Raw genomic sequence first — 26,872 nt, forward strand, 5'->3', positions numbered from 1 at the left:
AGTAATTAAGTAAGAAAACTTCCTGCACACTTACGGTTGTAGAAATTGACTTCAGATTTGTTGTATGGGTATTATTTTTGCTTTGTCAACCCTCATGTGTTACAAAGAAAGAAAGGTTTAATCATTGCTGTCTTTAAAGTGGACCCAGCATTTATGTTCATGCATTGTGGATGCTGGCCAAACATCAACATGTTACCAGAAGAGAAGGACTGATTGGAAATGCAGCAATTCACAACCTATGTGTTTGACCTATCTGCCAAGGAGCCCATGTTGGTTTGTCCTTCTGCCTGTCCTTTCAGAAGTCATTTTCAAAGTACAGAACCAATTTTCATGGCACTTGGTGGGCAGGTGGACATGATCCTGTCAGCCTGATGGTGACACTGTAACAACCACTTTTAAATTTCACCCTATAATTTTGAACATAAGTCAAACAATCAATATTGTCACATTAATATAGACAATGTCCATTTCTGCAATTTTGAATTACATTTCACTGAATTATAGTTTTATAGTAATTGGCTGCCAAAGTTAAGTGGGTGTTCTTTAACCAAACATACCATGAAAGGGAGATGTGCTATGACTTTTGGTTGTGGTCAAAGTAAAACAGATATGGTGAGTACGCAGGTTGGCTCCTTGCATGGTCTGACCCCGCCATCAGAGAATGAATAGGTCAATGTGTGGTCACTTTGGATAAAAGCTTGTATCGAGTACGTCTTCAGAAAATGTAGTTCTGTGTGGAGGGGAGGGGAGGGGGTCATGGTCCAAGCAATAACTGGTTAATTTTCACTGTTTTGGCCTTTGAGGAGGTATGTGCTCCTCTATAATATGAAAAAAAGGTAGAATTGCTAAATGCTATCCAAACTGCCTGACCACATACTCGTGTATAGGTTCATTTACATACGTTTACATAAACTAGCTTGAAAACAGGAAATGAGGCGACATGGGCACTCCCATAACAGGGGGGCGCGTCTGACAAAGTAGAGCCTATAGGAACAAGATGGAGCAGTCACATGCGGCATACATATATCACATCAGAGGAGCATGTGTGTGTTGTCCTCTTTTTATGATTCTATGAAGTTTACCAACCGTTCATGCCAAATGCACTTTAAATAAAGATGGATTTGATTTGACTTCATTAGCAAAATACAAGTTGTCTTCGGTATCACTGCTGTATGTTGTTGAGTGAATAATATCTGTGATCAATAAGTATGTTAGGCATTATGTCATTTTTAGTGTTTTAGTTGCAGTAGCTTATTTTAGCTTAATTCAGTGTTGGAGTACAGGCCTTTGCTTTTGCAGATGATGAGTGTGAGTGTGTAAAGTGAATCACTACAAATAAACAGGTGACAGCTTTGACCAATAACAGTCAATAATCCTTTAATAGTTACACCATCTCTGTATATTTACAAATTTTAAATTACATTAATTTCTTAAGCAAGAATGGAGCATTTCCTCACTCTTGGTCCTTTGTAGAGACTCATGGCACAATAAAATAATAAACCCTTTGTGAAACAGCTCAAAGAGAGAGAGAGAAATATTATTTGGAAATATTGAAACATGTCCCCAGTGATTAAAACAAATCCTGATGATCCTGACGATGCCGCTGTACTGCTTGCACCACAATCATCTCCAGTGAGTCTGTGCAGGGACATGAACGCACCGCTCAGCAGTTGATGCCCAGACTGGTCCAGTGGTCGGGTACCATGAGGAAGTATTTGTCCATGGCCTCGCAGAAACGAGCTCTGTACAGCTCAGGAGAAACCACAGTGGGCATCTTGCCTGCAGACACAAACACAACATTGCGTTTCTTATCTTAATCATTGTTTGCAGTTGTTTTTAAGGCTCTTATAGACCATAGACATGTTAATGAATTCGGTACAAATCTTTCAGCACTTTGAGGTTCTTAATAGAAACATTGACACAGCCCAATTTCTCACATATTGGATATCAATGTAAGTGTTTTGGAGGGGATGGATAATAACAGGATGTAACTGTGAGCTCAGACTCACCCTGTCCTCCGAGTATCCCAGTGGACTTGACGACCATTTCCAGCTTCTTGTCCCATGTAAATGTCCTAATATAGTCTGTGGAAACATGTAAGTGAAAGCATCAACATACTGTGAAGTCTTTAAACTTCATTGTTGTGACAAAAACAGCAGTATAAATATGTCATGTTGTGTTAATCTTCCTCGACTCACCGATAATCCCGACTACAAGCTGATCGGTGGCATCGTCCCGCCCCACCAGCAGGGAGTAGTCGATGATGAGGTGACTTGAGAGGAAGTAGGCGTCGCTGTGTATGGCGGCTCTGAGGATGGCCTTACAGTGAGAGCGAATGTACAGCGGGTTGTCGTGGATCAGCTTCAGTAGATTCTCGTCCAGCAGAACCACCTCGCAGCTTTCCTTCCCCGAGTCCGTCTTCACGTTACGGTTTCTCAAGGAGCCTTTGAGGTCAAACACCTACATGGAGGTGAGGACATGAGCGCGAGCCTGTTAGCGTCATCCACATCTAGATCTGTTATAAAACTACTACTTTTCCTTAGCATTCTGTTTGATTTATTAACTGAACTGAAGGTTGGTTGCATTAACAGCATCTAACCTGAGCCATTTTGCGTCCGTAGAAAAGGTTTTCCATCACGAGCAGATCCAGTTTCTTCTCCGTGTTGTTCTGGGAGTTCTTGTAACCGATCCGGTAAACACCAAGAATCTTTGCCAGTGTGGTCGGCCTCTGTGGCACAAACAGGGCAGATTCTATTGACTTCTCCCAAACACTTAACAAGTAGTACAGTAAGAAACAACCATACTCTTATCTATACCTTTTGCTGAACGGCTCCAGTTATGTAGGTGAAGTAGTGAGGTGCAAAGTCCAGGAAGGACTGGACCTCCAGTCTGGGCATCTGCTTCAGGATGAACCGGTCATCTGACAGGACAAAGGCAGAAGATAAGGTAGTTAGCAACCAAAGGGATTTAAAGCAGAAACCGTGTTCACTTTGTACAAAATGATTCCCTGTCTTCAAGCTCCTACATACATTCATAATCTATACTGAGAGCCCTGGTGCATTGCTATTATCATTGGAAAGCACCTTCTGTTGCGTAGAACACGGCTCCAGACTTGCCGCCCCGAGCCTGCCAGTTGACGCAGTGGGACAGCGAGCGGACAAAGTCGTCCTCCATGCTTTCCATGATCTCCTCACGCATCTTGTGAAATTCCTCAGCATAGTAGACCCGGCAATAGAACTTTGCATTGGCATCTGAAAACTCTACGGAAACAACAGCGAGTAACAATTAATGACAAACTGCCCTCCGTAATTTAAAAGAGTGCGCCATGGGGGGAGGTTGGATGATGACACTCACGTAGCTCAATGTGTGGATTCAGGCTCTGTTTCTTCTGTTTATCTGCTGAGTCTAGATCTGAACAATAATAATGAAAAACAAAAGGATTTCATTATGAGATTATAATCTGATTCCACACTGAATGAAATGTCACATGACAAACTGACGCCTACTGAGGGGATCCGTCTCCATGGTGCTGCGGCCCAGCTGGGAGGAGGCCGACTCAGTGGGCTTGGAGGGGCTGCTCTTGGCTCGACTCTCTCCAGCACTAACCAGAGATAATAAATAACTTAAAGGACGATGTAAAAACAAACTAAAGATCTTTGTTCATCTGAGTTCATCATGGTTGCATACCTGTTGACCTGTGGGGTCTCATCCCCTCCTGCCTTCGAGGCCTTGGACAGCTCTTCCAGCGATGTCTTGTACTCTTTGCAGCTAGAGGGTGATCACAATCACACACGTACTTAATGAGGTTGACAGATGCTTAAATACTGAGCGGGAAATGCGTGAGGAGGAGGAGGAGGAGGGGCGGTTACCTGAGTGCGAAGGCGATGATGGAGCTCGGCTCTCTCTCACACACTGCGATGGGCACCCGCTCATGTTCGTACATCAGGTAGTGCTTATCTGGGTCACTGACAACACATTTCACATCAAAACCTGGTAATAAAGGGTTACACTCCAGCAGGTTTGTACTTTATGAAAGTCAAATACTTAAAGTAAAATAAATGATTGTATTATATAACATGTTGACACCTCGCTATCAGTGCCTTCAAAGTAGATGTATTCTTGCTTATTTCTTATTTCATATTCTTTTGTGGCGATATACACTGCTCCAAAACATTAAGGGAACACTTCATCATCACAGAATAACACCAAGTCAGTTATATTATATTTATTACATTATTATCATAGTTATTGTAGTTGAAACTGGTTGAAGTCGTATCTGTCAGGTCAATTTCAGTTTGTTTATGTGAATATTTAATCTAATATATGATATAAAACAATACGGGACGGCTGATCGGTCTGATTGGGGGGCAAGTGTGCGATGCTGGGAGTGATGGAAGGTGAAGTGGCCGGTGGTGGCGTCACTGCGGTGTCGGCGCCGGTGCCGTTAAGTACTGCAGAACGATGCCGGTGCCGTTGCCGCCGCACTTGCCGTCGTCGGCTAACTTTTAACGACAGGCTAACTTTTTTTCAATGCCATGCGATCTACCCACATTACCTTGGCGACCGACGTATCGGGCCCCCCTGGTTTACGTCAATGAGTATTAACACATTCTAGTATACTTCAGCTGGGTTCATTATATTGGTTGGGGAACAAGGTTCAACACACACACCACTTGTCCAGAATGAGTGTAACTTACAATGGGAAGGGGATGGGGTTGAAGCTGTTCCCAGGCAGGAAGTTGGCCAGGATGGCCTTCATGGTGGACTTCTCCTTCACTTGACTGTCACTGGAGCCAAGCAGGTGTCCGTCAAACACATCTGATAACAAGGAAACGGGTCAAATCGGAGATGAACCAAAGTTCGATTTTGAGGCTTCTGTAGAGTTTTAGCGTAGCCGTACCCTCTGGGATGCTGAGAGAGTCTTGTTCAGCGAAGGAAGGTCCAGCGAGGTTAAGTTCAGCACCGGTATCCCCGGGCGATGGGAGCAGGGAGGAAGAGCTTGAGGGCAGGGTGCTGAGGTGACGATCCTCTGGGAGAACATTAAACACACCAATGAAGGTCACATTCAACTCCAGTCATACAGAAGACCAGGAAGTTGGAGTGAGATTGATTGATTCACCTTTTTCCCCATTCAGCACCACAGGAGAGGGGTTACGAGGAGAGGAATCTAGGGCACTCTGAAGAAACGATGACATCAATGATCAAAGTAACCTTAATTCCTTGTTAAGGTGTTAACTGGACACACAGGACACACTGATGTCTTTTCACAAATGGCAACCTTTCATATCGTACTTAACAATTCTGCCAGTCACTCTCCGTAAATGCTACTAAATGCAATATTGTAATTTTCTTTTATTTGCAACTGAACTCTTCTTTCCCAGGGGGCCAGGGTGGGGTGTGTGAATGATGGGGAAGCTTGGTTTAAGGGTGGGTTTCCCCTTTTTTTTCACATTCTCCTCAGTGCCTGTGGTGTACATAATGCGTTTTGATGCTGTTTCCTGTCACTCTCCGTGGTTGTTAGCTAACCAGCATGGACATCTGTTGTTCTTATCAGACACAATTTTCAATTAATAAACTTTAATGGAAAATGATGTCATATAGCAAGCTAACAGTACTGATACGTCTGACACACACATCACAATAGTGACGTCATCTAAACTGGCTTTCTTTATGCTTTAGTGAAAAAGAAAATCGCAAAAACAGGAATTTTCTCATTGTTATGTCATCCAATGCTGTCGTCAATAACAAAATATATGGCAAAGAAAAGCTGAGTCACTTTCTGTGGACATACTGTGACACAGATCAACATGATGGAAGACAAAGCAACAAATAAAGAAGAGCGCAAGTGAAGAAAACTTTGAATCGATGATGCGACTGACCTTACTGTCATCAGCAGTGGTCTGTCTGTGCCTGCCTGGGCTGGGAGGGACAGACAGACGCTTCCTGCCTTTCTCCTGCTGGAACAAGTCCTGCAGCCTGGGGATTGGTCAGACAGAAAAAGACGAGGACTTGACGCTCAATTCCATTTTTCCCTTTTATCTCATGGCTTAGATGTGAAACAGCTCACATGTACACACAAGGGTGGGAAGGGAAAGTGAAGAAGAAGAATCAGGGTACTACTTATAGCTTGGTTTAGTCGGCCAATGATCACTGAAAACTAAAAGAAAGAAGTGGGTACGGCAAGGACATTTTGATTTGTATGTTTAGATGACATTGCACTGGCAGATATCCAAAGTATGTTATGCAACAGCAATTGAAGAAAAAATGGATTTAAACATGAAAACAAAACCCAGGACATCACCAGTGTTTCTGACCTGTTATTCCAGGACTGCAGCATCTCACACAGACTCTGTTTCTTCACAACCAGTGACTCTACAACGGCCTGGAGCTGCTGTGGGGAGTCCAGGCCACAAGTCTGCATTCGTGCCTGAAGCTTTTCAACCCAGCTTCGCAGCTCTGCGTCTTCCATCTACACACAGACACATGTTATGAGTTCGGCACCTCGAGTGGTTTCTATACTGATGCCATGATTGAATTCAAGAACTTTTCAATAACTGTTGGTGGCGTCATAAGTAAAGCAGCTTTTAGAACTTCTTTGGCATCATCCAGGTCCTGGTATCCAATGGAGAAAGTAAATCTGAGGGAACTGGACTGTTGGTAAAAGCTTGAAGACGAAAAGGGATGTTGATAGAAACCCTGACAACACAAATATATGTGGAGAGAAAAGAACTAACATCCTTTTGTGCAAAGAGGTCCTCCATCTTTTCCTCTCGTGTCTTGCTGAAAGTGTCTGTCTTGAGGGAAGTGAGGCGGTCGTCAATGGCCAGATACACCTGAGACACTCTGAGAGAGTAGACAGCAGAGGGACAGTATCAATATTAAAAAAAAGAAATGATTTTGACTTATATTTGAACACAAAAAGACATCAAAATAACAAATGAAACAGATTGCAAACAAACACGTTTCCAAAATGAGATGTATCAAAAAAATAGGAGCTTTGGCCCTCGTGGTTACTTACTTTAGAGAGAAGTCCTTGAGATCTTGCTGCAAAATGGCTTTCGAAGGCCCCAGGTTCCTGATGAAGATCTTGGGACGAGGAAGACAAATCTCTAGCAGCCTTACGGACGTGTAGCTGATAAGGAGAGAGAGAGAAAAGGGAACTCCTGTGTCAAAGATCCATCAATCAGATTTCTTATAAATAAAACTGTGCTCTTATCCAAATCGTTTGTTTTTCCCAGCCAGTCTTATCAGAAGAAATAATAGTTGAATTGGGAGGGAAAAAGGGGAAATCTGATCAACCTGAAGGACGCCACCATCCGGTTGTATGAGAAGTACTGGTGGTAGTCTTTGTGGATGGAGTGGCCGCAGGGCTCGGCATTAGCTCTCCTGGTGTACTGGTGTCCATAGAAACGCAGTTCCAGGTACTTAGCGAAAGACATACACCACGAGTCGTTGGACAACGGCACCACGGGTGTCACCTACAAGAGAAGGCAGGGAGAAAACATTTAAACGTGGCGTACATCAGTTGAAATGGTTCCACTAAAAAGGAAATGTTGAACACTGATGATGTCATTATGTCATTTCAGTCTTGTGGTGGCACTTTCTAATAATTAGGTTGAAAAGTGCCTTGAGATAACATTTGTTGTGATTTGGCGCTAAATAGATAAAGTTGAATTGAATTATTATACTAATTCTAAATATCAATATGAATTTGTCATAGTGATGGGCTGGTGATCGATCCACGGCGTATAGATCGACCTGCCTCTCGCCGGGATCCAGAACCCTGTGACCCTGAAAAGATAACCTGCTGTGGAGAATGAATGATGTCATAGTATTGATTCTACAACCTACATATTCAATTTCCTTTTTGTACTTTTTTTAATGCTTAAAGAGAGTTTAAATGTTTACTGTTTATAAAAGACTTCACAGCTTACGTGTAGTATTTGCATTTATTGGACATTAGTATGTTTGACGGTCTAAAAGGCGTTTGGGTGACCTCAGAGTATTTTTGATGACTTTAAATAAAGCTATTTTAGTGTTTATTTAGTGATTAAATAGTTAAGCTTAACTGTATATTGTAATTTTGTGCCTTTCCGGTAAACCCCCCCCAGACGTTGAGCATCATTGATCTGTGAGAATGTTAAGCTAATGAATTTCTTCTTTGACTAGATATTGACAGTTTAAAGTCATTTTATTTATCTGATTTACCTGATCTGAGTTGTTATTCAGGCAAAATTCTTAAAACAGCTTTTCATGGTAATGCAGGATTAAACAGGTGCAGCATACACACTCATTTAAAAGAAAAGGGGTTAAAAAATGGTTATACTTGGCAAAGTAAGAAGGAATAAACAAAGTATGGTATCGGTACAAAATTTTACAGAAAGTTTTTAGCAGAGAAAAGAAAAAAGAGAAATGAAAAGTATTACATGTACAAACTTTGTTAATCCTGAATAACTACTGACCTGTTTGCAAATGCGGCACCAAGAGTAGTTGAGGATTGTGTGTTGATAACCAGGTACGGGGGAGTCTAGCTCCTTCAATACAATCTGTACACAGCCATTACCGTGCACAAACCGACGGATGTGGTGCACCATGGGAGTTTCACAAAACATGCTGGGGCATTGGTAAGAGGGCCTGGAAAAAAGCAGAGAAAGTCTACTGTCAGAACATGCATGTAAGCTTCTGCTGTGTCAACAATGTGTCTCACTGACTCTTCATTAACCATTCAAGACATGTAAATCATCTTGCACTCATTCAGTTTAAGATTCTACACAGGGTACATTTCTTCAAAGCCAGACTATCTGAAATGTATCTGGAAGTAAATATGCCATATGTTTTTCTTCTGCACGAGTTTACACAATTACCAGTCTGGTTACTTTGATATAATGTTTACCATGTTGGAAATGCATTTAAGATAAGATTTATCCCGTGGGAAATTGCTATAGGGAAATAGAAGTAGAGATATACAGTGGGATGCGAAAGTTTGGGCAGCCTTGTTAATTTTCATGATTTTCCTTTATAAATCATTGGTTGTTAGGATAAAAAAAGTCAGTTAAATATATCATATAGAAGACAAACACAGTGATATTTGAGAAGTGAAATGAAGTTTATAGGATTTACAGAAAGTGTGCAATAATTGTTTAAACAAAATTAGGCAGGTGCATAAATTTGGGCACTGTTGTCATTTTATTGATTTCAAAACCTTTAGAATTAATTATTGGAACTCAAAATTGGTTTGGTAAGCTCAGTGACCCTTGACCTCCTTACACAGGTGAATCCAATTATGAGAAAGAGTATTTAAGGTTTAAGGTGTAAGGTTATTTAAGGCAATTGTGAGTTTCCCTCCTCTTTGAATCTTCTCTGAAGAGTAGCAACATGGGAGGCTCAAAACAACTCAAGATTGTTCACCATCATGGTTTAGGGGAAGGATACAGGAAGCTGTCTCAGAGATTTCAGCTGTCTGTTTCCACAGTTAGGAACATATTGAGGAAATGGAAGACCACAGGCACAGTTCAAGTGAAGGCTCGAAGTGGCAGACCAAGAAAAATCTCGGATAAACAGAAGCGAAGAATGGTGAGAACAGTCAGAGTCAACCCACAGACCAGCACCAAAGACCTACAACATCATCTTGCTGCAGATGGAGTCATTGTGCATCGTTCAACTATTCGGCGCACTTTACACAAGGAGATGCTGTATGCGAGAGTGATGCAGAGGAAGCCTTTTCTCCGCCCACATCACAAACAGAGCCGCTTGAGGTATGCTAAAGCACATTTGGACAAGCCAGCTTCATTTTGGAATACGGTGCTGTGGACTGATGAAACTAAAATTGAGTTATTTGGGCATAACAAGGGGCGTTATGCATGGAGGAAAAAGAACACAGCATTCCAAGAAAAACACCTGCTACCTACAGTAAGATTTGGTGGTGGTTCCATCATGCTGTGGGGCTGTGTGGCCAGTGCAGGGACTGGGAATCTTGTTAAAGTTGAGGGACGCATGGATTCCACTCAATATCAGCAGATTCTGGAGACCAATGTCCAGGAATCAGTGACAAAGCTGAAGCTGCGCCGGGGCTGGATCTTTCAACAAGACAACGACCCTTAACACTGCTCAAAATCTACTAAGGCATTCATGCAGAGGAACAAGTACAACGTTCTGGAATGGCCATCTCAGTCCCCAGACCTGAATATTATTGAAAATCTGTGGTGTGACTTAAAGAGAGCTGTCCATGCTCGGAAACCATCAAACCTGAATGAACTAGAGATAAAAAATGTTCTATAACCTCATTGTTATGTTGTTGTTGTATGCTAGCTCCAATAAAAATATTTGGCAAAAAAAAAAATCAATTAAAAATGCACTGTGACTGAAATTGTTGCCAAATGCTGAACAAGTGCGTGAAAGATTCAAGTGTGAAGGTCTGAGAAAGGTGTTAGAAGTGATTTCCAAGGAAAGTTGATAAGGGCAAGCAGGTCAAGGCTTGAAGACGTTTCACCTCCCATTCGAAAGGCTTCAGTTCTGGGAGACTAGTGAGGATTCTCAAGTTTTAACCTAAGGAGTCGTAGTCAGGGTTTTTGATACTCTCAATTAGTCCTCCTGGTTGTGATGATCATAGATGGCCTATTTTACTCCTCTATCAAATTTGTCTTCACTGTGTACATTGTTGTCCTCAAAGGACTGTTCCTTGTCCTTCAAGTGTAGGTGAACTGCTGAGTCATGTCCTAAAGAGCTGGTGCTCCTGTGTTGAGCCCTCTTTGTTTAATGGTTGTTTTGCTAATTGGTTGTTTGGGTGGGTGGTTGTTTTGTTTTCCAGATTTCCAGACTATTGTTTGTGAAGTGTCACATTTTTTTGTCAAACATGTTTTTGAAAAGTCCAGAAGCTGATTTGAGAATGCAAGGCTCTCAGCCAATCAGCTTCAACTTTATCCCACTCTAAACAAGATGCAATACACACATGGGGAAGGCTGAAAAATCTCGAAATGTATTCTACCTGAAAAAGACGTGAAATAGTGGAAAACGCTGATAGGCGGCTGAGAGCCTGAAGTCTGTTGGTAATCACAGCAATAAATGTACAATGTATCGCTTTTTTGTCTTACCTAAAACAGTATCTCTCCAAAAATACCCCAAGAGAGAGGTCATTCTTTCCATAGAACTCCATTGTGACAATCCTGTAAAATAAAAATGTAATAATTAATGACTGAAATCCATTTGTGGATATTGCTTTCAATGAGTTGATATGAGCAGCTAACCATGGACTGACGCAGGGGTTAGGGGCGTTGTTTGACTGTGCTGATGAACTGCTGAAGAGCACACACAGCCTCTGATGGTTGACTGGAGTCAGACAGTCCAACTAAAAGGCAATATCAACACAAAAAGTCAAAAGCAAGGCAAGTGGAGCCGCAACAATCCATGAGTGGACACACCATGCCACTCACAGTGTGCCTCACAGATGGCAGGTGAGGGGGAGGGGCTCCACTTGTCACCAACAGATTATACTGCTCTGAAACCAGTGCTGGCTGAATGAGATGATGGACACAGGTCAGATGATTTGTCCTTAAATGAAATTAATTAACCTAGAGCATTTGATATGAAAAGCTCTAAGTTAACAAATTGCTGTGGCAGATTGCAGAAGGACAGCTCATTGTATTGTAAATGTTCCACACGATAAGAAATTGAAAGTTGGCCTCACCTTGGTGGCCCAGCTTATATCATTCTGTCTGCCCAGCTTCTCCTCTTCGCTCTCAGCCTTCACTGGTAGTCTGACTGGTGGGTCCCACTCTCGGTCTCCCACCTTGCTCTGGCCGGTGACAGTAGCTGTGGGATTTATAGCGTTAAAGGGGTCGGTGGCTTCCCTTTGCCGGATGCGGCCTCCCTTGGCTCTGTAGTCTGCAACCATTTTGGCCAAATCCTGGCTGCTGCTCAGTTGCTCTACAATGCGTTTGCTTGTAAGACTGTGGCATGGCAGGACATCGATGGGCCGCAGTGGCGCACCCCCGTTGGTCTGGCCGCTGACCAGGGAGGAAGGGGCGGAGTCTTTGAGGAGCTGTCGCTTTCTGCGTCCATCCAATTCCTTGAAATCCTTGTTGAGGAGTGGGGAAAGGTAGACCTACAGGAAAGACAGGACAGAGGTGTAATGCCCACTGTGAACAAAGGAAATACTGACTGCAGGGATTTTTCAGTAAACCATGAAACAATACAGTAGAGATCCTGCCAATCTGACCTGCATTTTAATTAAACCCAAACTGTAATGTAGACCCCTCTACCAAGGATCATTCTTTATACATCTGCACTTGGCAAATCTACATGTTCTTAGTGCACAGTAAATACTTACCAGGGATGGCTCACAATAAAAGCAATGTATGAGGCATAGCAAAGGCTTTTATTATGATATCATTAGCTGTATTCACTATGACTAACAGTCTGACCTAGTTCTCAGTCAGTTTGTATCTATATTTGTACCATACTGACAAATGGGGTGACTGTAGGATGGAAATGTCTACAATATCCATCCATCCATCAATAGTCTGTACCCGCTTCTCCATAGTGGCAGGGTTTTTGCTCGAGCAAATCCCAGCTGTCAACAGGCGAGGGCGAGGTACACCCTGGAGTTCATCGCAGGGCACATAGAGACAAACAACACTCACTCTCACATTCACACCAACGGACAGATTTAGAATTTCCAATGAACCTGCAGGCTTTGTCTTCTTTCATTGCCACTGAATAGATAAAAAGCCGGGTACCTGCTCAGGGAAGTAATCTCTGCTGGGGCAGTGGAGACCGGCAGAAGTGAGGAGGAACGGTTCTCGAAATGTGATGAAGGGAGAGATGCACAGGATGATATCCTTGAGCTCCTGCTTGAAGACGGCAGAGATGGACTTAAGGCGGTCATCCGACGAGGCAACCTGCTCTGCCACAAACAGACCTGTGTCATCCTGCAGAGGGTCACGGAACAATCTAGGAGTAGGTGTTTCTGAACCCTCTCCTTCCAGCATATCTAATGAGTCCCCCTTCTCCAAGCTTTTCTCCTCGTCTGTGCCCCCCTCTGACTCTCTGATGAGAGTGTCTGACTCCATCTCCTGATCTTCTTCCAAGAGAAAAGGAGGAGAAACAGACAGAGGTGGTGCAGGGCCACTGGAAAATGGAGTGGAGGTCACTGTCTCAGTGTTCCCTGACTCTTCCTCATGGATGGGGGAGGAGGGCGACTGTGGGGATGCTTCAAAATGGTCTGTCTTTTCATTTTTCCATAGAGATTGTGGGCCAGGTTTTATCTCTTCTGGTTCACATGCTACTGCCACTACTCCCAGCATGGCATCTTCCGGCCAAGGCCCATGACCAACAGTTTTCTCTTGACTCTCTACATTGTCCTCTTTCTCACTCCCTGCTCCCTCTACTTCCTCTGCAGCGGTCCCTTCCAGCAGGCAGGGGAAGGACGTACTCTGGGCAAGGCTGGGTGGCATAGCAAACTCGTCCATGAGGAAAGAGATCTCTAGTTGGGAGTGGTAGGCCACACACACCATTAGCATGATAATCTCCTTCACCCTGGCGAGCTCGTACTCTGATGCGCCACGCAGCTTGATGGAACATCCTAGCTGAGGGGGACAGCCTTCAAAGAACATCAGAGTCTTCACCTCATCTGGAAAGACAAAGTGTTTAATGACAGCACTATGGTGGCGATTGCAGTGACTTACAAAAAAAATACACAAGTCAGAGGTATTGCATAGCTTTAGCATAGATCAGAGGGGGAACCACTGATTTATGCTAAAGCTATTCATCACAGACGGCTGCTCTGCTTGCTCCCAGTAATTTATAGAGAAAAGCAATGTTTAGAGTTGAGATGTGCTACCCACCACTGGTGAGTGTAAACGGCTGCATATAGAACTTAAGGCAGGTTCCCAGACGAGGTTTGGTGAGGAGTTGGTCCATAGACATCACGAGGTCGCCCTGGGTCATGCGGCTCACTCTATCCAAGACTTGCTATGGTGACAAATGAATAATGTCAGTGGTCAGGCAAAGTCAATATTATGAGCTAATAATGATACAGAAAGTATAAATGACGTGAAAATTCTAACCATTATTACATTTGAACAACAGCTAATGCACAAGCTATATTTGTGTGGATGGTCTACTAACAGGTTTGACATTGATGACGAGTGTGATGCCGTGCTCTAGCAGTATGTCCTGGGCGATACGTGACACCGTCTTCTCCACCAGCACCAGATTGGGACGGACATCCATTATACGCTGCACATAGTTCTTCAAAAACTCCCGTTCCTGAGGGGTTAAATAAAAGAATTATTGATGTTTTAGTTTTCCTACTACTACTACTAAAAAAAAAGGGCAATTTAAATGACAGGGCAAACTTTATGACTTTATCTCTAGGTAACTCTGATGTAATGTACCTGTAGTACAATGGGATCAATGCAGGTGAACTTGGTCTCCTCCCTGTACAGATATTCAATGGAACACTTCAGCAGGAGAATCTTGGGGTTCTTGATGTAGGTGTTCATCTGGTTACAGAAAAGAGCTGGTTCAATTTAAGGCTGTTTTTCAGCGAAATATACCTCCAATACAAGCTGTGTGTTGACAACAAAGAGGCACAATATGTAAATAACTGGGAGATCCACATTAAGCAATTCTTTCATCATTACATGTATGATCAAAAATTCAGAGAATGAGATCAGTAAACACAGACAATATTGATTCAAATACTCAGCTTTTCTATAAATCTAGCCCTTATGTTCTTTTCAATGGAATGTTTCATAGCGAAGCATCTAAACTGCATAATTTGTTGAGAAAATAGTAGTATGTATTGTGTAGTCAATCAGTCTAACTGCACTAAGCATGGAAACAAACGGTTGTCACTTTCTTGTTGGACAGAAGTGCTGACCCTACCTTCTTGTGGGCGATATTCTTGGTGCAGACAAAGCCGTTTACCACAGATGAATCAAACTTTTTCCCACCTGGAATCTAAACCACAAACAAAGATTTAGTGACACGTCTTGTCAACTACAGCTTAACTGACCCCGAAAAGATGGCGTCTGACCTTCTTGATGTGGACAAACTGTCGAATGTCCATGTCATCGTCACAGTTACGAACATCAGGCCGTACAGTCTGGACGACCTGTCGGACCACGGGCACAATGATATCCCGCCAGGAAAGTGACAGAGACTCACTGTAGAGCAGCTGTTGCAGCAGCGCCATCATGTGGCTGTGGTTGGCAGAGCTGAAAGACCGGAGGGAGGCGAGAAGGCAATAGATATGAGTTTGATATGGTTGGACATTGTGTGATATTTGTCGATAAAGGTCTCTTACTACCCTCTATCTCAAATTCTATAGTAAGTTTTGAAGCTATATATTCTGGCTGTGTTAGACTGTAGTGAAGTCACACACAGAGGCACCACTAAAGAAAGAGAGTGACCACAGAGTTGAAAGAAGTAAATAGAGTGGCCACTAAGTGTATATGTTAAGTATACATTTTTCCCCACAGATCATGAAAAATTCAAATTTAAAGACAATAAAATCTATCAATCTCCATACACATCACATCTTTTGACCAAAATCTTGACCTAATATAAACACAGTCATGCAGAAAGATGTAAAATGATACATACAATAACAATACGTCTCTCATCATGTAGTCACAATAACATTTCTACCTGAGAGTTAGTGACACTATACAATATACAAACAGTATGACAGTCTCCACTCACAGAAGCCTCTCCATGGCCTTCTTCTCTCCATTCTCCTCCCTCAGCTGGTCCAAAGAGCTATGATGCCAACCCAGAGGAGTGAACAGCAGATCTTTGGCCTTCTCCTCCACGCGACGGTTAAACAAAGACTCTATAGAAATACAGAAAAAAAAAATATTTAGCTTTGCAAGTTTGACAATTATGTTGCCTGTTTAAATAAAGTACATATGAAGTTCATACCTTTGATGAAGGCGTCACTTATGACAATGTTTTGGCCTCCATCTTCAGATACGAGAAATTCTGCCAACAGTGAAGAGGAAGAGAGTGACGCATAGAAAGTCAAACAGAGAAAGGAGCTTGTTTGTCAAGTAATACACAAACGAGTAATGTGGTCTCACATGCCGGAGCAATGCAGGATTTGTGTGTGTGTGTGTGTGTGTGTGTGTGTGTGTGTGTGTGTGCATGTGCATGCTTACCTTTCTGTTCAGTAGCAGGAGGCACATGTGGATACTTTGACTGTTTCTTGATGTGGAAGTTGACATTGTCCTGCTCCATGTTGAGGTTGATGGAGGCCGCTGAGTCACTGTCCACTGCTGACTGGAAGCTGCTGACAGACGTCCTCTTGCTGGGGCTGGCAGAGTCTGCACACGAGACATGTCAGCTAGGATTTTATGTTACGGTACAAAATCAGAGGCCATCTATGAAAAGATGAAGGACCTAAGCCACAGGTGTCAAACTTAAGGCCCGAACATCAGAGTCTTTGCCTTTTACTTCTCTTATTTATTATAATTTGTCTTTCATTTCTTTCCATATAGCAAGCACATTATTATATATTATTTTTATTTCTCTCCTGTATTGTTGTGAGTGAAAGCAAATTGTAACTGTGCAGGCAGAATGAAACTCTCATCATCAACTCAAATCATTTCTAGATGATGCAATGGGGCAATGAAGTTGGTTTATAGATACCTTATTGTTATTATTGTTTATTGTTGTAATTGCACTTGTTTTACTTAAATTTCAGGTTGTTCATTAATGTTTTGTAAAAAGAAAGTTAAATAAAAGTAAACATTTATAATATGAACTTGTACCTCTAATCCGGCCCACTTGAGTTTAAATTGGGCTGAATTTGGCCCAGAACTAAAACGAATTTGACACCCCTGACCTAAGCCAACATAATATGACTATAACTGCAACATTACAAGATTAATTAAATAACCTGGTATGCAATACGTACGGGGCATGGTGTAGTCGCTCTCATCTGCAAGCTGCTCTGGGTCGCTATCATCAAACTTGATGTCCTTGAACCATGAAGGCTCTGAATGTCCCTCCAGAGAGTTAACACTATCACTGTCTGGAGACGGTGTTTCTGAGAACTCTGTACTCTGGAGACCAGACAGAGAGAAGTCACCATCAGCATATTTCACTTCACTGAAGGCATCAATCGTTATGGCAGCTAGCTCCTCTTGTGTTGCAGTGTTGAATCAAAGTGTGAACACGGGATGTGTGAAAGCTAATGGAATAAATAGTCTATCTTCGACAAATAAAGAAATATGGATTGTGTAGTAAAAGTATTTGGAGGTCAGAGATGTATATATGAGGTTGAAATATCTATCTCTCAGTGTGTGCTGTATATCATGGTAGGTAAAGATTGTCACCTGGAGGGGGCGGTAGAGAGCGTACTCATCCCGGAACAGCTGGTCATGGTGGGTGACAGAGTCCAGCCAACGACCATCCACTAGAGCCTGACCAATGGCAATAGCCTGGGCTCTGCAATGAAGGAACGGTTAAGAGATAAAGTATTCTTCTTTTTTTTTTCCTTGAATTCAATTCTGAATATTATCACAATGGCTTCATATTAACATAGCATGACTTCCAAAGACATACTGTATATACCACACACATCCCTTAACTAATCTGTAGTCAAATGAGTTGCTACCTGGTGGAGACAGTACCATTCCTCAGCAGCCAGTTGACCAGCTCCTTTCCCACAATACAGTTGGGATGGGTCCTTAGCCAGTACCTGTGGTCCTGGAACTCCATCCCAGTACTGTTGTGGCAAATTTTCTTCCACAGGTCCTTCAGATGGGAAGAATCCTGGAGAACATGTCCAGTACCAGATATACTTCAGTGTTTTGACAGAGTCAAAATGAACAAAAGTGGATTTTAAAATAATTTACCAGTAGGATCTTCCTCTCCTCATCACTGTGGTCCTGCTTGGTGCCTCCCTTGGTGGCCATCACAGCTCGGCTAGTGGGCGGGCTGACAGAGCTGTCATAAGAAGGCACCATAGAGGTGCCGGCGCGGTCGAGGGACAGGTTTGTCACACTTGAGGACCTGCAGGAGACAAAGGGGGGCGCAGTGTGACCCTTGTGCCCGGACCAAACGCAGCTAAATCAAGCTGGATCAAACTGCAGTAACTGACCGTTTCCTAGCAGGTGATTTGCCTACGTCCTCTTGTAGTGTTGACAGTCTGGAACTGAGGCCACTGTTCTGAGACTCCTGATGAATCATACTAATGCACACACAGAGTTACATTTTATGCTCTCTGCTCCTGTTTGTTTGACATCCAAGAGTCATGTATGGTCACTGAACGCACCCATACAGAGCTAGAAAGCGTAAGACTCCACTTTCGGACAGCTAAAGCTGGAACAGATGTGAAAAAATGAACGAAACAAAAGCAACACTCACTTCTTTCTCATCCCAATAGGAGTTTTTCTATGCCAGGAGAGAGAGGAAAAACATTTTCTTTGAGGCAAGTTGAGAAAATAAGCAGAAAGACATCACGGATTTAAAGGCAGTAGCTGCTTTGATGGGGAAACATGCGTGGGATTACAAAATGCAGGTATTGCTGGATGATCATACAAAGAAAAATGTCCTTGAACATTCATTAATGAATGTGGCAGATCTGTTCATTGTTACTGAAAAAATAAAAGTGCATCCATAGCTGGAATCCTTGTGCTCTAACCAAGTGGTTCCCAAACTGTTTCTGCAGGGGGGGTGATGTAAAACAATATGGGACGAAGAGTTGCAGTAAAAACAGACCGCAGACTTCATAACAGAGGATCCAAATACATGTTATCTGGACGCTCATTCTCCTGCAGCGAGACGAGGAAGTATCGCCTCATTCATTTATCTGAGGCGGTACTCTTCCGATCCCCTACTTTGGGAACCACTGCTCTAACCTATCACACACTTTACGATGATTTAGAACATTGGACTGTAATGGATGCATTTCTTATTACTTCCTCTAAGTTATTCAATAATCATATTTTTTTTGTCTGACTTGTGTCTTCACAGTAACCTCTGCCAAAAGGTACACAACAAGCACATATATGCATTGTGAGAATGGGCAAACGGAAAAAGTGGGGAATATACACAGTTGGCATCTATCCATCATGAGCACAATTAAAATATTTCTGAAACTAAAGGGTTTTGGCTTGTTGGCAGCTTTCATGATGGATGGATGCACAAGAGCAGAGGCATGAGGCAAGGACGCAAGAGCTGACAATGAAGGATCTGTCTTTCTACCTGGTCAAAATGAAGTTGGTAACATGCAATCAATATGCACTGAGCACTGAATCAATATACTAAAGCCAACTTTAATATAAGATACATAATAATCTTATAAGCTCAAGAATCAAATAGCAACAATGTGTCCTTTCCTAATTTGATTTGGGCCTGTATGTCTTTGATTACCTCTGCCAGGTGAGATCTTCTTCCAGGAAGATATTTCTGCTCGCCTTACGCCCACCCACAGGTGTTCGTGGCTCACTGGGTTCCAACACACACACAGAGCAGGGAGATTCTGACAAGGCACTCAGGTCCTCACCAATTGAGCCTGAGTCAGCGGAGTGAGCATAGCTCAGAGCTATCTTCCGACAGTAGGTGCAGGCCCGCAAGTCTCCTAGACCGAAGAGGGGGAGCAGAGTTAGAGAAGACACATGAGCAGAAGTAAAAAGAGAGAGAGAGAGGAAGTAAAGGGGCAAGAGTAAGGGGAGGATGTTATTGACAATAAGGATGGTCTGTACAAGTTAACAACAGTCGAAAGTTTTGTTCACAGGGTGATGTCCTAGCATGTTGTAACAGATTCATAGCTAACACATCTTGCATAGCACTTACCTGTGTAGCCCATGAACTTGCCAGGGATTTCCTGGTTGCAGCAGCGACTGCAGAAGATCTGGCCACACAGGCGGCAGTGGTGACGACGGCGAAAGGTGGTGAACTTCTCATTGCAATCATAGCACTCCTTACACTGGCTGTCCGGCATCCAGTACTGTTTCAGATCACTGTCCTAAAGGGGGAAAACAACCGCAAAGCTTCATAATCCCAAGGCTTCTGAAGTGTCATGACTAAAAATACTGAAGGTATTCATTAAACACAATATCAAATGTTATGTGTCAGTCAGGTCAAATAGCATCACACCTCTATGTTCACTATGATATTTCATCATTTTCATAGTGGGTAAAGCTATGACACCATCAAACAAAAAGTAACACCTGTTTCAGTCCAACACAGACTTCATCTTTATGAAATCTGTCATTATTTAAACTGTATTTGCATCACATGTATTAGTAATCAACACATTTCATATATATACGTATAAACCCTTTGACAGGCAAGTTTTAACCTGTTCTCACATACAATATAGTAGCATTATGCCAAAACAGCCTCCTCCTGAAGTCATCAAGTCACCGCATTGTGTGACATTGGTCCAGGACATTGCAGGTGTCCATCTTTCCTCCCTGACTTTTTGACTGAGCTGCAGTTATTATCCTGCTGATGAAGTGAAGCGCATAGTAACAGCCAGTGCACTCCACTCTTAAAGAAATGCCACACTGATGCCATCCTGGAGTCTGCGTCCACGCTACTGTGCCATGTTCTCACAAACTCCAGCGGCCGTGGCTTCCTGCTGTTCCAATTTCATTATACTTGTACCTCATATTACATATTTTACCTCAGGGTCTTCGAAAAAAGTTAAACAACAACAATAATACTAAAAATACAACCTTCTTTCCTTCTCTATCTCTCTCTCCCTTTCCCCCTTTTTCTGTATAAAAAACAATCTCTAAAATGTCCTATAACTATGTGCACTGTCATGAAAAAGGGTTGCTTCAATAAAAGAAATAGTAACACTCCAAACGAAATAAAGAATGGATGAAACAAGGACAAAATTACACAGCCAACATTGATGTAAGATCAAAAATCAATCCATACCTGGCTCTTCCCCTCCATGATCTCTTTGAGTCTCTTGAGTGCAGTGCGAAGTTGCACAGCTGTGCGAGGATCATGATTGCTGAGAGGTGTCTCTGATTTCCTGCGGCCCTCTAAAAACATGCAAGCACACCCACATAAAAAACTCAATACATCATTCGTGTGAGGCCATTCTTTCGGAACAAGTCAATAAGGGCAAGTGCAGTCGAGCACACGGTTCAGAGGACGAAGCAGAGATTGAAACTTTCGAACCTTTTAGAGAATTTTGACAACAGTCCCATCTGACGCTCCACAACAGTGAACTTGGGCGCAACATTTGACAATGACCTAACCTTCAGCAGCCATATTAACAATATTGCGAGGATTGCATATTTTCATATCCGTAATATCCGACCGTTCCTTAGCAAGGCAGAATTCATGCTTTCATTTGTTACTTCCAGATTGGACGACTGTAATGTCCTCTTTTCTGGCTTGAGCTCCTCTGCTCTGAAAGAAATGCAGCTTGTTCAAAACACTGCAGCAAGAGTCCTGACTAAAACCTAGATTTGACATCACAGCAGTTCTAGTGTCGCTACATTGGCTTTCCATCAGTGCCAGGGCTGATTCAAGGTCTTACTTCTTACCACAAGATTCTACATGGCCTGGTTCCAATATATCTTTCTGACATTATTGCCATTTACGTTCCCGCGCAAACATGAACATCTCAGCAGGAAGACCTGCTTGTTATCTACTTCCTGCATTGTTAAAGAGGCATGTTGTACATTTTCAATGTCACTGTCCAGCCGCATTAGTAAAACCAGGCTTAATATGAATGCTGTCACTTTGACAAAATTGCCTGTTTGAGTGTGTGTCTGTGTAAGTGTGATTCAACAACATACAACAACATATAAAATAAAATCCCCAAAAGTTTAGCATGATAATGAGGGTTACTCAGTCTTAACACTGCATCTAAATGAAGGATTTAAATGTTAATGAACAACACCGATAGACGACAGTCTGCTTTATCAGCGGCCGCAGATTAGATCAAATGCCAAGACAGAGGATTCAAAACAGAGTTTCAAAATAGAGTTGATCTAATCAACTGAAGCAAAAGACCAAAGGCATCTGCAATTTTTCATCATTTTAAGAAAAAGAAAGGCATATACAATAACTTAAACACTACATAACACAGTGTTGACCTGTGTTCAGGATGTAAAGATATTTGGAAGACTAACTCATAATTATCACTACACTAGAAAGCGGTTGCAAGAGTTAGAAAGCAACAGCTGTTTCCAGAATGATTAGGCATCAAAACTAATACACGTAAACATATAAGCAAAAAATGTGCTACAATGGCTCAAAATCAACATGTACTGCCTACGTGCATCATACCAGAAGCCGTAGAAGTGCGTCTGAGGAGGTCAGCGTGTTGTTTCCGGTGTGCTCCTGTACCATGGATAGAGTGGGAAGAACGGGTGGTCCAACTTCTCTCACTTTGAGCAGAAGGGGATGGCATATCAGTCTTCTCTGTAACCATCGAGGGAGGCCGTCCCTCCTCTACACAAACATGGACACACAAGGATAAAAAGAAGAAGGTTTAGAGAGGGAAATTCACTGAGGTTCTAAATCTGTTATGATAAGGGAGAACAGAGGGAGCACAGAGGAGAAGGGACCCTCAAATAGTAGTAGTAAAGTAAATGGTGTAGTTAATACTCCCTTGTTCCCAGATAAAACCTTCTCAAAAACCTCTATGGCTAAATTTCATTTTAGTGTTCCACAAGAGTCTATTCTGAGGCTCTATCCTGTTGTCATGTGTTAGTATGGACCCTGAGGGCTGATGGCAGCATCAAAATTGCCTGCGAAAGGAAAAAGGTTCCCCACCCCTGGTTTAGATTATAACATTATTATTTCAAAGATCACAAGAGAAAAAACTCCAACAGGAACTGAGCTCGAGTAAATAAGAAATTGACACAACTCAAATGTCCCTAGTTTCATGTTTACACATACATAAGATGGAAGGGACTGTTAGGGGGAGACTTCTATTAACATGACACAAAAGTGAAACAGCTCATTGACTAACTGATCATTCCTAATTTGAATCAAATTTCTATCTTGAATATTAGACCAAGATATGACAAAAGGTGCAATATTCCTCTTGTAATATGACTACAACACATGACCGTGGATATGAAGTCAGAGAGATTCAGAGCCGTGTTGCCTGATGAGGGGAGGGGTGGAATGAGAGCAGGACTTCAGACACAGCACTAAATATGCGAATCATGTGGCTCGCTTGCTTGTGGCACTGAGCCGGGCAGTTTCAATTACTATCACATGACCTCACAAGGTTGTTTTCCTTCAAGTAGAGCTTAAAGTCTGAATACTGTTCTTTCCTGATATATTTGTTATGTTTTGTAGAATCTCCTTCATTCGGTGCCTAACTTTCATTCATTCAGACCTGAACTCAAAGTTGTTATTTCATTAGACTAGCCTTCCACCTCAACACACTTCTGTCAGCAGCTCCCATTATTTTGGGATCAATAATGTATATCTAATGATATGACATCACATAATGCCAATTGGGTTTCCACATTGGGAGAAAGGTGAACGCCTGAGCTCAACCAGGTGAGTTAAGTCGGTGCTGTTGTAATCCAAAGCCACAAACATGGGTGCAGCCCAGATATGAACAGTGAGTTATTACACACTCACCCTGTTGTCAATGTTATGCAACTCCACTCAAATGGATGCAGTTGATATGCTAAATCATTTATAACAACTGTGATGCAGGTTAGATAACATACATATATGTATGTAAATATGTATGTATATATGTAGACAGGCAGGCAGACAGGCAGGCAGGCAGGCAGGCAGACAGACAGACAGACAGGCAGGCAGGCAGACAGATAGATAGCAACTTCCCCTGCGGCATTAGAATAACTAAGTAATGAGGAAGTGCGTTACCACCAGCATTACCAAATTTATGAAAAAAATGAAGACTTTGATGAAACCCACCCTATGTTGCACATTGTTGAGCTTGTGCATGTTGTGTTCAAAGTCACCGTCCAGCCGCATTAGTAAAACCAAGTTTACATTGAATGCTGTTGGTTTGACAAAATTGCCTGTTTGAGTGTGTGTCTGTGCAAGTGTGTACCTACATGAAGCGCACCAGGTTCCAAACAATAGACGTTTAAAACTTGCTTGGACATGTTATTCCACAAAAACAAATAATTTACTAGCTGGGCCTGGTCTGCTCAGCTTAACTGCAGAAGCCACCAAAGCACATACAGGTGCATCTCAAGAAATTAGGATAAGGTCGTCTTCCCCATGATTGTGAAGCCTACTGAACCAGATTGAGAGACAATTTAAAGGCTCAGAAAACCTTTGCAGGGGATTTGAGTTTATTAGTGCGACACTGTGAGACTACAATATTGCACTTTTTCACAATATTCTAATTTTCTGAGATACTGAATTAGGGGGTTAAGCCACAATCATCAAAATTAAAACAAATAAAGGCTTAAAACATTTTACTTTGTGTGTAATTAATCTGTAATATATAAGAGTTTCACTTTTGAATTGAATTACTGAAATAAATTAACTTTTCCACGATATTCAAATTTATTCAGATGCACCTGAAATAAGCTACTCCCTTTTTACAAAACAAAAGTGGGCATTTCCTTTTTTAACATTCTCTCAGCCACAACACAGCTCAAATATTGAATAGTTTTCTTTCTTTCTCTCTCTCCCCCCCACCCCTCTCTCCCCTCCCTGACCTTTGTTGTTGAAGCGAAACAGGTTGACAAATGAGCTGTATGCGGAGCGGAGAGGTGGCTCATCCTGTTCCGGTGTCAGTGGTTTGAAGTGAGTCAGGTGGGACGGGCTTGTGGATGAGATGACAGGCGGCTCAACGCTCCAGTCCAGTGAGGATGAAGATGAGGACTTGTCATCAGCAGCCATGTCGCTGCTACTCCTAGTAGAGAGGTGAAGACATATGTCAAGTATGTATCATTATTTAATCTAACTTCAACTACTACAAATACCCTTAAACTTCTGCTCCTTCATTCTCTGATATGCTAATTTGCTACATTCCCACACATCTTTTCAGAGTTTGTCTTTTTGCAAGTCAGCTCATTATGATTGAAAACGTGTGGCCATTATACAGACCAGTGAAGGAAACAAACCTTATACATGCATTGAAAACAAAAATGACAATTGTTTCCATCTGGATGAACCCTGACCTGCGTCTCCCCCGTCAGACTGTCTGATCGCAGCGCAAACTGACTTGCGTTTTGTTGTTGAATGCAGATTGCGCTTGATCACTTTTACTTGAATTGAACAAGCAATATGTTGGATTGTAAAACGGAGATTATCAGTCAAAAGGTGGCTATTTGTGGAATAACGCATCCAAAATCTTCTTCATCTGTTATGTTTTTTTGTTTTCAAGAGAAGATGATTGAAGAAAATATGAAAATATTAACGGGATACATTAGATATTTATTTGGGGGAAAAAATTGCTATATTGCGTAATAAATATATTCTATCGATTAATTGAAAAAATAATCTGTAGATTAATCATTAAAAAAATAATCGTTAGGTGCAGCCCTAATGTTATCAGCAAATGTGAAACAATCTAAATATGCATTGGTGTCCTCCTGTTCATGCTCTCCATTTCACACCATCAGCATGAAGAAACGTTCCTTTTGGCTGCTCTAATCAGAGACTTAACTTCTAATGTTCAGCACTGTTTTCATTTTTCTGACATTCAGAACACGTGATTTCAAATAACTGTCCTTCCTTAGAGAAACAATCTGGCAAATAAACCTGCTCTCATCTTCATTAACAGTATTTTCAACCCACCCACGCCCTGAAATCTAAATATAATCTAGACATAATGGAGTCTATGCTTTTTCAAAGTATTTAAAAAAGAGCAAATCAGCAGCAGAGTACATTTTCTAATTTTAACTTTACATACACCACTTCCTGCCTAATAGTTACCTCTCGTCTATGGGCTTATGAACCAACAATTAAAGTAAATTACCACCAAAGAATGTCACCAGACACTTTAACAGGAGAGTCAGCTCTTACCCGTTCAAGAATGTTACAAAATGAAACGTTTTTAATGGACGTCATCTCAGCTAACGGTGTAGCGGAACATAGCAGAAGTAGCTGCATCACATTATCCAGCTCATCATGTGATCATAACAGGCCGTGTGGCAAAGCTACAAAGAAGCTTCTGACATCTTGTGGGGGCGCGTCATAAAACTGCAAACATCTGGACACTATCTTTCACTTAAGTGTGCTGGGGGATTGTTGGAAATACACGCCGCAATATCAGAACTTGGAAGTGTAATGATACAGATGTGCCCCATGTTAACTTTAGCCTAAGAGGCAGGGGAATAAGTCTCCACGACAGGTTTCTCGTTTTATTAATCGATAATTATTAATAGGACGACACGGATTTCATTGGCACAGTGTTAAATTCTGGTTGTTTATTTATTTAGTTCACAATGAAACACTGACAGGGTCAAACAAACGTCAAACATCGACGCATCCAGGGCAGAAGTCACCAGTTAAAATGATTACTACTGAGTCGGCACACCCACAGTTAGCTATTAAACTATCTAGATATTCTGTATATACGTTAGCTAGCAATGATAACAGTGCATTTTGTACTTGTGGTCATTACACTTTTTCAAAATCATATTTCTGTCAACGATCATGAGACTCGTTTTCTTTAGCCTACAGCTTGTGACAGGACACTGTAAGTGATTATCTCACGTTAGCCAGCTAGCTGTGTGTATTATAAAATTTAGCTTCCTCTGCTAACTAGCCGGCTGACTGCAACAAAGAACACTTGGCAATTGGCAAACTAAACATTTAACAGCATTTAAAATTACAACTTACCTGTCTATTCTCTGACTTTCACATCACTGTATTCAACAAAACAGTGGACCTCCGAAAAGCCGACTTCCACACATCCACACACAGATAGACCTAACTAATC

At 42.0% G+C, this 26,872-nt stretch overlaps 1 protein-coding gene across 9 annotated transcripts; it reads right to left on the reverse strand.

Moving 5' to 3' along the window:
* Window positions 1–205: 205 nt before the first annotated feature.
* pikfyve (phosphoinositide kinase, FYVE finger containing) lies at window positions 206–26,872 on the reverse strand. 9 transcript variants are annotated; one of them, XM_076156421.1, is made up of 44 exons: window positions 26,773–26,872; window positions 24,642–24,838; window positions 22,267–22,431; window positions 20,899–21,008; window positions 19,804–19,975; window positions 19,381–19,588; window positions 18,373–18,399; window positions 18,107–18,196; window positions 17,862–18,018; window positions 17,621–17,778; window positions 17,340–17,451; window positions 16,901–17,066; window positions 16,161–16,325; window positions 15,925–15,984; window positions 15,706–15,835; window positions 15,038–15,218; window positions 14,887–14,961; window positions 14,394–14,501; window positions 14,125–14,265; window positions 13,842–13,968; window positions 12,735–13,627; window positions 11,684–12,100; window positions 11,430–11,510; window positions 11,244–11,344; window positions 11,091–11,162; window positions 8,463–8,634; window positions 7,300–7,478; window positions 7,019–7,132; window positions 6,735–6,843; window positions 6,315–6,469; window positions 5,880–5,976; window positions 5,120–5,177; window positions 4,901–5,029; window positions 4,698–4,818; window positions 3,870–3,965; window positions 3,688–3,768; window positions 3,501–3,601; window positions 3,355–3,411; window positions 3,084–3,260; window positions 2,817–2,920; window positions 2,600–2,728; window positions 2,199–2,460; window positions 2,010–2,084; window positions 206–1,779 (listed from the first exon to the last, which is right to left on the reverse strand). In XM_076156421.1, the coding sequence occupies exons 2-44, from the start codon at window positions 24,823–24,825 to the stop codon at window positions 1,664–1,666; spliced, it is 6,432 nt and encodes a 2,143-aa protein (XP_076012536.1). In that variant the 5' UTR covers window positions 24,826–24,838; window positions 26,773–26,872; the 3' UTR covers window positions 206–1,663. The 9 variants fall into 9 exon arrangements, with proteins under 9 accessions (XP_076012536.1, XP_076012544.1, XP_076012571.1 ...); XM_076156429.1 differs by lacking the exon at window positions 26,773–26,872 and adding an exon at window positions 25,954–26,042; XM_076156445.1 differs by having other exon boundaries at window positions 207–1,779; window positions 16,919–17,066.

Source organism: Genypterus blacodes, unplaced genomic scaffold (genome assembly GCF_046128005.1).
Source record: "Genypterus blacodes isolate CSIRO-AG114 ecotype Tasmania unplaced genomic scaffold, CSIRO-AGI_Gbla_v1 ptg000008l_1, whole genome shotgun sequence".
Taxonomy (NCBI): Eukaryota; Metazoa; Chordata; class Actinopteri; order Ophidiiformes; family Ophidiidae; genus Genypterus; species Genypterus blacodes.